The sequence below is a fragment of the Gadus macrocephalus genome, chromosome 12, assembly GCF_031168955.1.
Source record: "Gadus macrocephalus chromosome 12, ASM3116895v1".
Lineage (NCBI taxonomy): Eukaryota > Metazoa > Chordata > Actinopteri > Gadiformes > Gadidae > Gadus > Gadus macrocephalus.
In genome coordinates, this window is record NC_082393.1 from 9,579,134 (window position 1) to 9,594,805 (window position 15,672).

Consider the following 15,672-nt stretch of genomic DNA (forward strand, 5'->3'; position numbering starts at 1 on the left):
TTGAACAAAAGTTCAAAAGTCTAAATGGGGTAAACAATGTAAACATGCACACCATTTAAGAAAATGTAAATGGTTGGAAACAAATAAAGTGACAGTTGAAGCTAGCAGTTAAAGCGCAAAGTATTGTTAAAAATGCAGAAATGTTCAATTTATTGAACTGAAGATTCTGAAAGGTCAAATGTATTGCCCTGCACTGCTGAAAAATCTGAAAGGGCAAATGTATTGCAGTGCACAGTGCACCTGGAAGCTGAAGTTAAAAACTGGCGCTTACCTGAGGAAGCAAAGCTGGTTACAAAAGCTGGAAGCTAAACTTATACTGTCAAAGCTGGAAGATAGTAGTAGTAGTGGTACTGCCTGTTGTAGTAATAATAGTAATTGACTGTTAGTAGTAGCTGAAGTAGTAGTAGTAGTAGCTGAAGTAGTAGTAGTAGTAGTAGCTGAAGTAGAAGAAGGTAGCTGAAGCAGAAGTAGTATAGTAGTAGCTGTAGTAGAAGTAGTAGTAGTAGTCGCTGAAGTAGTAGTAGTAGCTGAAGTTATAGTGGTACTAGCTGCACAAACAAAATTCCTTATGAAAGGTATTAAATTGATTGATGTTTGTAGAAAGTATTATAATAATCCCGCCAGTGTCTTTTTTTTTAAAACCAGCCTAAATTGTATGAACTCGCCTAATGCTCATTTTTCCAGCCTAACGTTATTTGAAGCAGTTTAATTGGGCGGGAAAAATTGCCCAATCTGGCAACACTGCCTGAATGCTGTAAAAAGTAGTCCAATTGAGCAAGAAAAACTGCCCAATCTGCCAACACTGCCTGCACGTCCTCGTGCTCTAACCTCAGCGTAAATCAACTGAAAACAAGCTGACATGGAACTTAAACTGTGATTTTGAAAAAAGTATAAAGGTAATAAAAATTGTGTTGATTTGTTAAACCTTTGAACAAAGGTTAACGATAAAATATTGACCAAGTTACAAAGTCTGAGTAGTAAGTGTCTGAGAATGGGCTGACGGCTCCGCCATCCTCCCATTGTAAAAAATAGTATTTTAAAAGTAGAATATCTTAAAAAGTATAAAATATTTGAAATGAACCGCAAGATTCCAAGCTAATCTGAAAATTATAAAATTGGAATGGAGTCTCTAGGTGAAAAATTGAGGAAGGAGTTAGTTCCCAAAGTTTGTAGAGAATAATAAAGAAGAAAGAAAGAATAAAACTTAAGAACAATAGTTGAGCACTGCCTGCAGCACTCACCTAACGAGACGAGGGAGAGACTTTTCAGCCCCTCTTCAAGCAAAGGATGTAAGTAATTAAAAATAATTCTTGGTGTAGTGGGCCCATGGAGGGAAGGCTGAAGCTGGGAGGACACAATGATCAATCAAGTGACTGAGCGTGAACGACAGAAATCATCAGAAAAAGTCACCAGGATATAACCTAGGTCCTCCCTCCGGGTAACCCCCCAATACCCCATTGTGAGCTCTGGGTCAGTTCTCCAGCTCGCAGGAGTGAAGGCAGGCCTCAGGAGAGACCTTAATTACATAATGTGAAAGCTCCTACATCGCTCACACTCACCACACCAACCAGCCTGGCTCCAGGCATACCCCCCACCCCCCTAGCCTGCATAACAGTGCATTAGATGCTAAAGTGTAACCACTGCACGACTGTAGATCTCTTGACCTCAGTCACTCCATTTTTTCCACACAACTTTCCCCCTCTTCACATACATTTTCCTACATCGACCCCCTGTCATTTTTCCTCATTTTGGACTGGATTTTTTTCTTCGGTTTAAACGTTCAGCAGCACCATATTTAGATTTAGCTCTTGGTTTTTTGTTCATACACCTCGTTCCTTGAGGAGGGACCATTTTGCTATAAACCTTCTGGTTGCTCTCTGCTGATGTACAGTCCAACCACATGTGCCGTTGACCGGGCTGTGAGGGATTGCCAATGACAAGAATACCAAGCATGAGGAAGGCCGAGACCAACAACGTGCGTCGCGGCGTACGTCGTTGGTCACTGTGTATTTTGCGGTGTACTTAAATGATGTATTTTATGTATTAAATATAGCCTATTTGTTTTGTTCAATGTCATGAAGTCTAATGAGATACAAGGATAAGAAAAAGGATAAGGAAAGATACAAAGTTCTTAGTTGCATATAGTTTTAATCGAGTAAAACCGCAGGTTAACAGTGTGGGCGTCTCTTTTATCAAGAGTCTGATCCCTTTTAAGTCAGATTTGTTTTTACTCTTTGGTCCAACTTATTGATGCAATTGGCCTATTTCATTTGGACATTTTAGTATGATTTAGTACGATAGTATGACAATTATAGGACCAAAGCTGGTAACGCTTCTATGGTCGCAGCGCTTTTTAATCAGCCAGCCAGTCTGAGCCAGTGGCCAGTCGCAGCCAGCAAGCCGACACCAGCCAGGCACTACGTCCTATAATTATAATGCTATCGTACCAATTCATACTAAAATGTGCGGTAACACTTTATTTGAAGGTGTCTATATAAGAGTGACATGACACTGTCACAACTATGACATAACACTGTCATGAACTTGTCATAAACCTTATGAAGATGTCATAAACGTTTATGACATTGACATTAAGTTGACATTGTTTGGGTTGTCTGGATTATGACCTTAATCAAAGTGGCATTAGGCAAGGCGGGGCAAGGCAACTTTATTTATATAGCACTTTTCATACACAAGGCAGACTCAAAGTGCTTCACATATAAACATTGTCATACAATAAAAGAAAATAATAGATAAGCAAAAGAAAACATATGCAAAGAAATGAGTAAAATAGAAAGTGCAATGTATTTAAGATCAGATCAACAGTCTCTCTGGTATCCGCGTCGGGACTCCAACCCGACCTAAAGGAATTTGGTACCCACGTCGGGACACCAACCCGACCTAAAGGAACGTGGTACTTTCTCTGGGACTCCAACCCGGATTATAGTAACTCTAACCACAAACCAAAGGCCTTATTCTGGGACTCCAACCCAGAAAAACGTCAGGACTCTAACCCAGACAGAACTCAGGTCTTTCTCTGGGACTCCAACCCGACCTAAGGAACATGGTCCTTTCTCTGGGACTCCAACCCAGATTCTAGGACTCTAACCCAGACAGAACTTGTGTCTCAAACCCTTATCCTTTCTCTCTGGTATCAGATCATGTACCTTTCTGGTAAAAATAGAAAATAAAGGGAATGTTAAAAAGGCATTTTAGTAAAATAAAGGCAAAGTAAATAAAAGTAATATTTAAGATTTAGCAGAAAGCTAAAGCAAACATAAAAGTCTTGAATCTTGTTTTAAAGGTGCTCAGAGTTGGGGCTAGTCTTAAATCCTTAGGGAGTTTATTCCAGCTATTTGTTGCATAGTAACTAAATCCTGCTTTCCCATGTTTCGTGTTTACTCTGGGGATAATTAACAGATTGATCTCAGAAGATCTTAGTGTTCTAGAAGGCTTATGTGGAAGCATATCGGTTAAATATTTTGGGCCTAAACCATGTAGGGATTTATAGGTTAGCAACATGATTTTATAGGTTAGCATCATGATCAAGAAGTTGTCTTGATCATGACAAGTTGACAATAATCAAAGTGACATTACCAGAAGTGTTCTTGGTCATGACAAGTTCACATTCAATTTGTTTCGGATGTCTTTATAATGACAACTTGACATTAACCAGGATTCCATTACCAGAGGATGTCTCATGACATAAACAGAAAAATGCACCGCTTTTTTGTATTCATGAAATGTTGACATAATGATTATTATAATTAGACATGCAAGGTTACAGACCAATTCTAGCACTTTAGGTCAGATAGATGTGCGACAGGATATTTCACAAAAGTGTTTGTCATGACACCATTTTGACAATGTAATGAATAAATTCTTTGACCACAAGTAAAGAAGTACCATTTTGATTTCTCATTAAGATATTATGAAGGATAGACTGGCTGTCATGACACCATTATGACAGTGTAACAAATAAATTGGTTGGCGCTGTGCGCAGACCAAGAAGGACTGGACCACAAGGGAGCTGTTCACATTTATTTAGATCTGCATGAGCTGCGTTGCTGGGTTGCACTGTGAGGAAGAAGGACTGGACCACAATGGAGGCTGGCTGTTCACATTCCTTTAGATCTGCACGAGACAAAAGAAAAGTTTCACATGTAGTAGCTATACACGGGTCAGCATTCCCCTCCTCATTTAGGTTAGGGCAGACCGCTAATATATAGAAATATATATTTAACAAAATATATAAAAATAAATAAAATAAGATACTTAATCCAATTTTCAGATTTTATATATATATAAAACATGAAAAACTGTCACTGAGCATCAGTGTTGCCACAGTTACCTTGAAAAAGTAGTCTGATTACTGATTACTAGTTGCTCCTTAAAATAGTAACATAGTTACTTTACATTTACATTTAGGGCATTTAGCAGACACTTTTATCCAAAGTGACTTACAATAAGTACATTTGTCATAAGAAGTGCAACAATATATCGCTGTCGGTACAGTAAGGATGTTCATTGAACCAAGAGCAAGTACAACAATCGCTAGGCTAACCAATTTCCCGTGTTACAGCAATGATAGCAGCTACTGCAGTTGCTACACAGTTAAGTACTATAATACAATACAACACAATACAATACAATGTACAATGGTGGCCAGAAGGGGGAGGGTGGCTATGCAGAGTCGAGGTGCACTCTGAACAGGTGAGTCTTGAATCTTTTTCGGAAGATAGTGAGCGACTCTGCGGCCCTGAGAACGGCAGGGAGCTCGTTCCACCATTTAGGTCCCAAAACCGAGAAAAGTTGTGACTTTGCTGATTGACCTTTGCTAGCTCTTAGCGATGGCGGTACCAGACGTCCAGCTGAGGTAGTTGAGTGGAGGGATCGAGCTGGGGTGTGTGGCTTTACCAATGCTTGGAAGTAGGCAGGGGCAGTTCCATCGACTAGCTTGTATGCCAGTACCATCGTCTTAAATTTGATGAGAGCTACTACACATGGGAGAAGTTTATTTTGTAATCAGACTTTACTGATTACTTGATTTTAAAAGTAACTAAGTTAGATTACAAGTTACTTTATTAGTTACATTTAGCTGCGACAACACCCCCTGCCTCTGGAGAGTCAAGGTCGACACTCGCCTCGGATAGATTGAAGTCTTTGGAGACTTACGCTTCACACGCACACGCACTCTCACACAAACAGACAGACACAAAGACAGACACAAACACACCACTCAATCGCACTCAACGCCAATCTGTGATCCGGTAAAAAAATAGTAACGCACAGTGACTTTGATGAGTAATTTTAATCTGATTAAAACCTTCTGGTTGCCCCCGTGTTACATTGCTCGTTAGATTACTCGTTACTGAAAAAAGTGGTCAGAGGCCAGTAACGCGTTACTGGCATCACTGCTGAGCATCTAGTACACCGTACACGGGCCAGCATTCCCCTCCTAGCAAACAAACACATGGGGAAACCCTGTAGGACTCTTAAAATGTGCCTTTACAAAATGTAGGTTGAAATGACAGCGCTGCTACATGTTCACAGCCTTAATTCTCACACCTTAAGTTGCACATTACACATTTTCAGTGTCTACAAAACAACTAACATGCTCAAATATGACGACAAAACCAGCAACATCCCACACCTCAGTTATGTTGGCGCAGACTGAGCTTCGCTCTGCATAGGCGTCGCAAAACACAGACTTTTCTTAAAGCGACGTACAGATATATAGCATATACATTAAGATTGGAGTTATTATTTTTTTGTGATTTTGTTACCCTTACTGACTAAATAATATTTGTATTTATTTTTCTTTCACAATTGAATAGTTAAATAAAGATGTTATAATAGGCCTGGCCTAAAGGAAAGAGCAGTTTATGCATTGATTGCTTCACTGTTGTGTTGGTCATACTTGGTAATGATTTATTGCTTTTTTAGTGAATAATACAGAGCATAAGGAAATAATCGCAATTAGATTATTTCCTCAAATCGTTTAGCCCTAACATAGCATAAACATATACTGACTTCATGATAATCTGTATTTGGTGAAGTTTCAACAAAAACAAAGACATGTCATTTCACCCTGGTTTCATACACCCCCCTCTGAAATTCACCAACATCATGAGTAAATGATTTATTCTCAGGCTTACAAAGAGTCTATCACTGACACAACCTGGCACAAATGAAAGATGGACTTAGTCCACCTAGTCAACTTGAAAGTTATATACAAGGTTCAGGAAAGAAAGAGGTAGATCAAAATCTCTATGTTTCCCTTAGTTTAATGTGACGCCTTGTACGTCACACAACATTTGGCCAAAAATACTTAGTCCATAGACATTTTTAATTAGTCGAATTTACCAATTTATTACCATTTATTTATTATTTATTAACATCAATTTATTACCATATTAACAATGAATTGCTCTCTAACCTTGTACATCCAAATATAATAATTATTATGTAAACAATTCATGAATGCAAAAAGAGGTACATTTTCTGTTCATGTCAAGTTGTCATGACAGAGACATCCTCTGTTAATGCCATCCTGGTTAATGTCAAGTAGTCATTATAACGACATCCCAAATATATTGAATGTCGAGATTTCAAACCCAGACTTTTCAGGTTTGAATTATTGCAGGATTCTGATCACATAGAAGTTTCATGATAAAGAGGGCTAGTTCTAAATAAGAACAAAATATTTGTATATATATATATATATCTGTATGTTTATTGAACCAACATACATTAAAGGGGACCTATTATGCTTTTTCGACTTTTATGACCTATAAACGTTGTTATAATGATTGATAGTCATGTTTAACCATACTAAAGTGTCAAATAATGACGTGCATGCATTTCGACGTATTCCCTGCTGACAGTCTGGGGTGGCTGTCACACACTCGGGACGAAGATTGCGATTCACTTGTTCACATTTCCGGGAAACATCTACGTAGACGTACTCCTGCCACGCCCCCATATGCCTGGTCAAATCTGCCCGCACGCGCGTTCCAAGGAAGGTAACCAATCACAACGGAGTTGGGTTGGCAGGAGGGGGGCGAGGGGGCAGAGAAGGACGAAACGGAGCGTTGACAGAGAAGGCTGAAAGCGCACAGATGAGAGGAAGAGTTTCCCGAAAATCTACATCGTTTTTTGTGTATGGTTAAACATGACTATCAATCATTATAACAACGTTTATAGGTCATAAAAGTCGAAAAGCATAATAGGTCCCCTTTAATTAATTTTCCATGCTCAAATGCATTTTTCACATGTCTACACTCTTAAACGTCAAATACAAGAAGTTTGTTTTAAGAGAAACAACAAAAGCCACAGGAGTGATTAGTATTTTTTTCAGTGCAAAGGGCTCACATACATCATTCAATGATGGCACAAAACCAAAAAACGGTGGCCCAACATTAAGTGCAACAACTAGCATCATATTTAGTGCAGTTGTAGTAGTTGCAGTCATTGGCGGTTCTAGACACATTTTACTAGGGGGGCCAAGGAGGGCCCAGTGTTTAACCAGAGGGGCACAAAAAAAAGGCAAAAAATTATATTGAAAGATTATAAACTTTATTTTACTTTAAAATCATCAAACATTTAATCCGTACATGAGTTTATAACCTCAGCAGTCTGTATTTTTCTGTCAAACTATCTTAAATTGATGGAGCTTATGGCCTAAATCATAAAAATCATATAAACATTTGTTTTGTGCAAACGTGCAAGAGAAAAATGAAAAATACAGTACAGGGTACAACATACAGTGTGTCAATGTGAAAAAACTCCATGGTACAATGAAGTGCAAAATAATGTGCCATTTCCCATTTCTTTTATCAGTTTCAGTGTGGAGAAACTGTGTTCCCAAGAGGCTGAGCTTACAGGAAGGGTTAGAGCAATCTTGCACAGTCTAAAGAGCTCAAAGGAAACTTCCCTGTTCTACTGTTCTTTCCTCATTTCATGATAGCTGCTATTAGAAGAAAAAAAAACGTAGGGGCATGCATAAGATTTCGTTGCATAACCATCCCTCCCTACTTAAGATGGGCAAATAAACCATTCTACTCTTGTCTCGAATGTATTTGTTATCCCAATGCAGCAGCCAAAACAGATTAAATTACCTGGTTAACATCACATTGTGTAGCCTAGACCTAGCAAGGATACTGACATTTGGATACTCGCTTCAGCTTCGATGAGTTTGCTTAGATATGATTAAGTTTCTAAATATATCGAGACCAGTCATTTACACACTTAATTCCATCATCAGTGTGAGGAACTACAGTAACACAGTTATGTGCAAGAACAACAAGTCACTTACGAAATGAAATCGCTTTGCTTAGCTTCGACTCTTGCAACAGGAGAAATCGTGTCTCCTTTCTCCAAGAGTAGTCACTGATCTCTCATTTACCGAGCAGCAGCAGCACGTTGTTTGGTTCCGCCGCTCTAATTTACCCGTGTAGAACGATGCATCGCATTAGTTCTGTAAAATTGTTGTTTTATTTGGTTAGCACGGGGGGGCCCAGGACATGTCTACAGGGGCACTGGCCCCCGTAGGCCCCCGTGTAGAACCGCCATTGCTTGCAGTGGCGACTTAAGTTGAACTCTTTCATGACTGATATAGTTTCTAAGCAAACTAGACGGATAGGTTTGCCTTTGAATTTCATGAACAGATACTTTCGGTTAACGCCATGACAGATTCAGTTGCGGTAATAAATAAAAAAAGAAAACTTTAAAATTATCTGCGGGCTGCACTGAGTGAGTTTGCAGGCTGCCAGTTGCCCAACCCTGAATTAGATTAATTGCCTCATGAGATAAAACCTTCTGTTTAAAGAGGTGACCTCCTTGAGACATGCACTATGTGTTTAGTGACGACCTACCGATTCTCACATGGAGCCGCTGTGATACATGGACGTGAATCTTGATTCACTGTTGCTACTCACATTTCAATATAGTATCTACTGCAGTACATATGTATGATCTATACACTGGATGATATATGCACGCAATATTTGTATGCATTTGTAACTAGGATGGTTGGATAATGTTCTGCAAAGAAACACGTCATTACTTAATTACCCATGATTAAAAAACGACACAATGCGCCGCGATCGTTCTCAATTGTCGTCCCCTTATGAACACATTAATGAGACTCACTCTCTTTGTGCACTCTCATGAGAAACCTAATCTCAAATGAACCACGTTCACCCAGATAGTACTCCTTTGGTCAATTAAAGGTGCCAAGTATGAGAATCAAGAGGGAGAGAGACTATCAAGAGTTAAAAATAAAATTGGTTAACAATTCATTAATATCTTTAACTGTACTACGTAAGATCGTGATCTTGAATAGATAGTCGTGGTATCCTGATGTTCCTGTTTCCAGTTTCGGAATCAAACCCAAAGAACTGAGTAGAAATTTGAACCTTTTCTCTGTTACTTTGCTTTCTTTGACATTACCCCATGTTCTAATCTAGCCTCGGTCATTGTATACCTTACTTGGCTCTCTTTTATTCTTCTATCAACTTATTTTTCCCCATCTCAACGTCCCCTGTTTAGAAAACGGGGACGTTAGCCAAGCTGGTTACACTTGGCTAGCGGTGTGTTAGCCAAGCTAGCGGTGTGTGACACGCCGCCCTCCTCTCCTTGTAAACCAAACCATTCAAAGCCCCTGAACTTCTACAATGCATAGGAAAACTCGAATCTCCCCGGGACCTGGCTCATTGAAGAACACTAATACTGTTGTCAAGCGGTGAGCGACCCGGAACCAACTGCCAGTGGTTTCACATCCCTGGGGAAGTTTCTAGAACTGGTAATACTCAGAGAATGCCTTTTAAGATGTTATATGAAAAATGAGAACAGCAGTGCTGCCAACTTTCCAGGTTTGGAGTAAGATGACTTGTTTTGGGGGCGGAGAGACCCACATTTTTGCATAAACTCAGCGTTTCTTCACCTATTATTGAAACCTAAAATCTGTTTCCAGCAATTTTACATATTGTTGGGTGTAGGGCCCATAACAATTATTGAACAGGGCCCTTAATGACCTGCTTACGCCACTGTCAACTTGGCATATTTTATGACAAGGTAAAGTTGACGTTGCCCGCGTTAAAAAGCTTGCTACCAAAATGACTGTGGGCTGAACGGAAAGTCCTTTAAAAATACTTTTCTTGCGTTAGGGGCAGTTCAACTACTGAAATCGATAGGCTGAATAAGGCTGTTATGTTGATAAAATGGTCCAGTGGTAGGGCAGTGGTAGTCTAACAAAGCTTGCCATTTGCGGGTAGCATTTCTGAATGCTGCTCATAAAGACGAAGGCTTGTGTTGCGAGCCAGCGGGCTACCCTCAAGAGTGCCTTGCTAACAGGTGCTGGGTGCTTGTTAATTTTGTGACACGCGACCACACAACACAGTCATTGCCCTCTTGCCACAGTACCCAACCAATGACAAATCATTACCCAATTAGCACGACCCCTGGTGTCAAGCAGGCCTGTTGATCCTCAAGCTGCCTTCCCTGCCTGGAAGGGTGTTTGCATTTAGGATTTTAAAGTTTAATACGCCATATGTATAATTTGCAAGGCCATATCTTCTCATAGTTTTTTTTTATTGTTTTTTTGTATCAGAATGAGTCTTTTTCATTTTCAATTCATGATGATACAATACAAGTACTAATAACAACAGTATTGGACTATTGCCCAGCCCTAGTGTGGAGTCAAACGTTGTCTTGTAATGAGGCATGTCTTGCTTTTCTTCTGCTTAAGTAAATGCTTTTCATCCATCAAATCCAGCTTTCGTCATTATCATTGGACCAAAAAGTTAAAATCAAGGTCTTCAGATCTTTCTTCCGAAATGGGTTAGGCCTGTATCTATCTGTTTGTCAGTGTGCTTGTGTGTATGGTTAGGCCTGTGTGTGGGTGCGTATATATGCATGTGTGTGTTTGCTCACAGTGTCCTTCGATATCTGTCAGCACTTTGCTGACAGTCGCTGATTCATCCTGATCAGCGACCACAGTGTGTGTGTGTGTGTGTGTGTGTGTGTGTGTGTGTGTGTGTGTGTGTGTGTGTGTGTGTGTGTGTGTGTGTGTGTGTGTGTGTGTGTGTGTGTGTGTGTGTGTGTGTGTGTGTGTGTGTGCCAAAAAAAGTATAGTATACTGTGTTTATTTTAGATTTCACATCCACATGGTAGTCAGACTTCATCTCTTCTGCGACGTCTCATTCATTAGTAATCTGTGTATGGCCCCGGGCAGGAGCACGTGTCTCCTGCCGCTCTAATGAAAAGCAGAGGGCTGGGCTGTCGTCAGCTTCTAATACTGTTTCATTATGGCCACATGGCGCCGTGTGGAGCTCGCTGTAATACAGTACATTCAACAGCCTTCCATCTATACTGCCCTGCACACCCTTGACAGCTTCTTTAATGTCCTCTTCAAGTGCACCCAGGCCTGAGAGGCTGCAGTTTGTCTTGCTCATTGTAAGAGTTTAACTGCTGTGGCTTTGGTTGGATTTTCAGTCCGTCTCAAGTATAGAAGTGGGGTCTATTTAAGTCCAGGCTACAATGTTAACCCTTAACATGTGCACTTGCATACAAACAAAGTGAGGACAAGCATACTTGTGAATCTCGTTTACCCCACACTAGTAATGAATTTCCAGTAAAGTCACCCTCCCTCCCCCCCTCCCCCCCTCCCCCCCTCCCCCCCTCCCCCCCTCCCCCCTCTGTACCACCCAAGCCCCCAGGAACAGTACATACTTCCGCAATCCACCAGTGCTACTGCTCAGTGGCCAAGCCTGGTATTGCAGCTGTTTAAGCGGGCTGTGGACGGGTCCCTCGATTCAAGGGGCCCAGAAGTAGATATCTCCGTTCACTGGGGACCAGGAATGTGTCTCCGCAAAAAATGAATGGATATCAATCAAAGGCTCATAATTATCTTTATGTCATGTACTAAAAAAAAATAAGTTTTCTCTTTTCAAAACGCCACTTCAAGTGTTTTATTAGCGGTTTTATGTTATTATTTTTTGCTGAAGAAGGAGGGGTGGGCAGCTGAAAGGAGTCGTAGTGAAACAAATGTTGTCCGGCCCGGCATTCGAGAGGGGCCCTAGTGCACGGCTCCGTTAACTTCTCATGTCCAAGGTTTTTCCTTTTACTTAACATGAATGACGTTGATGGTTTTCAGGCACTGTGGTGACTTTTTATCACTAAAAGTGTTTTAGTGATAAAGGGATTTTTAGACTGGTTCAGCTGCTGCTCAATGACTCTCACATTCCTCTGCTTGCGATCATTGCGATTCACCATTTATTGATCCATTTATTCAAAAGATCCAAAGACAAAAAACGGGTGCATTACGGTATAATTGTTATAATATTGTTAATAGCCTAATAAACATTTCAGTTGTGTTAGTATTACATTTTTCATTCACTTGTTTAGCTATGTATGACAGTTAACAATGTTGGTGTAGGCCTATTACAAATATTTATGTGGGTAGGCTCCTCCAACCTCGTTGCTGATCGATATATGTCTAATAACATCCCTGGGCGAGCTCTCAGAGCATGCGCCAACGAGCTGGCTGATGTTCTCACATCCATCTTCAACCTTTCCATCAGCCTTTGCACAGTTCCCTCCTGTTTCAAGACCACAACCATCATCCCTGTTCCAAAGAAGAGCCCACCAAGCTGCCTGAATGACTACAGACCAATAGCACTCACTCCAATCATTATGAAGTGCTTTGAGAGAGGGGTGCTGACCCACATTCAGAGCAGAATACCAGACACCCTGGACCCCCTGCAATATGCCTACCGGCCCAACAGGTCCACCTCTAATGCTGTCGCTGCTGTTCTCCACTATTCCCTCTCCCATCTGGAAAATAAAGACTCCTACATCAGGACGCTCTTTGTGGATTACAGCTCCGCCTTCAATACAGTCATCCCCCACAAACTCACAGACAAACTGTCTACATTAGGTCTGCACCCCACCATCTGTGACTGGCTCCAGGACTTTCTGACTGGCAGGCCCCAATCTGTCAGGATTGGAAATAGGACTTCAGCCAGCATCATCACAAACATTGGCACGCCACAGGGCTGCGTGCTCAGCCCAATCCTCTACACCCTGTTCACTCATGACTGTGTCGCCTCCCACATAGACAACACCATCCTGAAGTTTGCGGACGACACCGCAGTGATAGGACGCATCACGGGCGGGGACGAAGCGGCCTACAGGAGGGAGGTGGCCAGTCTGGTGTCATGGTGTGAGGACAATAACCTCACCCTCAACAAGGACAAGACCAAAGAGATGATAGTGGACTTGAGGAAGAAAAGGAGTCCTCATCGGCCACTGTTCATCGGGGAGCTTGAAGTAGAGAGGGTGAGCAGCTTCAAGTACCTCGGCGTCCACATCAGCGACGACCTCACTTGGACACTCAACACCACACAGCTGGTTAAGAAATCCCAACAGCGGCTGTACTTCCTGAGGAGGCTGAGGAAGTTTGGCATGTCGCCTGAGATCCTCAGAAACTTCTACAGCTGCATTGTTGAGAGCATCTTGACCAGCTGTATCACCGTCTGGTACGGCAGCACTTCCGCTTTGGACCGCAGACGACTGCAGAGAGTGGTAAAGACTGCAGAGAGGATCATCAGAACCCCACTGCCCTCTCTGCAGAGCATCTACCACTGCAGAGTCCACAGGAGAGCTGCCACCATACTCAAGGACCCCACCCACCCCCAGCATGGACTGTTTACACTTCTACCCTCAGGACGGAGGTATAGAAGTATGAAGTCCAAAACTTCAAGACTCAAGAACTCTTTCTTCCCCACTGCCCTCAGACTCCTTAACAACAGATAGGAGTCTGTTGTTAAGGAGTATTCTACCTCAGGACTGCCGCAGCTGTTTACATTTTGCTCACGCACTTTGGCTTTCTTGGATTTGCACCATTCCGTTTTATTTATTTATTTATTTTAACTTAAATGTATTATTTGTTCTATCTATCTTGTAAAAAAAATCTTGGCATTCAGTCTGTGGAAACAAAGGAAGAATTTCATTGCACAACTGAGAACGTCTCATTTATGCATATGACAATAAACACTTTGAATTGAATTGAATATGTAACCATTTATTTTTATAGAAATTTCTGATAGCATTTTTCGTAAATAGTTGGATGGAATCTGTTTCATAAGAAATAACATTGAACTGTATTGTTTTCTAGGCCAACATACTTTTACTATGTTGTTGGTATTATATGTTATATGGAGCAATCTTTCATATTTATGAAGTTAACTTATGCTTCCATGGTCGGTAAACAATGCGACTGCGATTGCTCAGACCTCTCGCTTATGATGCTACAATGCTAACAATGCTAAAAAACAAGAATATTTCTGCTTCCGGTACGTCATGAACTAGGGCGTGGCTAGGCTCCCCTGATGCGGAAGCATATCTCTCCTTGATGTTGCCCTGCGCCATTGAGCAGTTTACATAGGAATGAATGGGCGCCATTTTGGTTTCCGGTGTCCATTCTATAATATGTCCATGGTACCACCCCACCTCTGTATGTAGTTGTCATGGCAATGTTGGCTGACTGACCGCTCCCTCTGCCCTTTTTCTCAGGGTCGGACTTTCCCCAAGACCCCAGCGTGGATGCTACCAGTTCATGGAAGAGAACCAGTGATAATAAAGGTAAGGAAAGCTTACATGAACACACACACACAAACACACACGCTGATGATGATGAAAGATCGTAGATCGATTTCAGCGGAATGAAAAAGGCAAGACTAAACAATAAACACACAGTTGAAAACAGAAACCTAGTGCCCATAGTGAAATTAATATACACATTCTAAGAGAGTAAAACAGATTCTAGAGGGCTTGGGAGTTACTAATGGAGGTGATGATGATGTTGATGTTATTTGGCTTGCGTGTTCTCAATGGTTGGCCTCACAATTCGCAAACAATTGCAAAATAATCTTCTTATCTTCAAAACAGCAGAAAGTTTGTGCATGGGATTTTAGGTACAGGATTGAGGCTAGCGTTTGTTATCTGATGGATGACTGGTGATAATGCAATTTGTTTGTGTCTTGAGGCAGGGACAGCCTTAATTGGCCCAGCATGAGATAGTATTCAGGTAGCTCGACGTTGATTATCAGAACAAATCAGCATAAGGAAGCGATCACAGGGAAAGGAACTCATTTTTATTGGAGCGACATCAGCGAATGATAAATAATGCTTCTCTCTCCATCTCTCTCTCTCTCTCCTTTAACCATAGCTGGCATGGCTACAATAAAGCCAATCACAATGTCTAAAAGTATGTTTAGTTAGCTGTGTCCAACATCAGGTTTCGAGATCTAAATCCTGCTGCATGTGTATTTGATGTTGTATGAAGAGAACACTGCGTCAAAAGGGTTTAATGAAGGGATCTTGGATCTCTACTCTCTACTTCATTAAAACACACTATGTATTTTGTTTTTATTTTTTTTAGTTCAAATTCAGTTTTATTGTCAATTCCAACAAATGTACAAGACAAATAGAAATAGAAAAAACTGTTTCAGAGTATGGTGGAGCCGGCACGGACGCTGCGGTACCGTCTCCCAGGTGGCAGGGGGGGCTGGGGTCACCCATAATACTGGTTGCTTTGCGGGTGAGGCGGGTTCCATAGATGTCCAGGAGGGAGGGTGGGACGCCGATGATCCGACCAGCAGCATTCAC

At 41.3% G+C, this 15,672-nt stretch overlaps 1 protein-coding gene across 1 annotated transcript in view; it reads left to right on the forward strand.

Annotated features, from left to right (window-relative positions):
* ror1 (receptor tyrosine kinase-like orphan receptor 1) overlaps positions 1-15,672 on the forward strand; it is a 157,052-nt gene that overhangs the window by 99,794 nt on the left and 41,586 nt on the right. Inside the window, exon 2 of the mRNA XM_060067174.1 lies at positions 14,578-14,646. Coding sequence (XP_059923157.1) covers positions 14,578-14,646 — 69 coding nt within the window. The remainder of the gene's footprint in view (positions 1-14,577; positions 14,647-15,672) is intronic.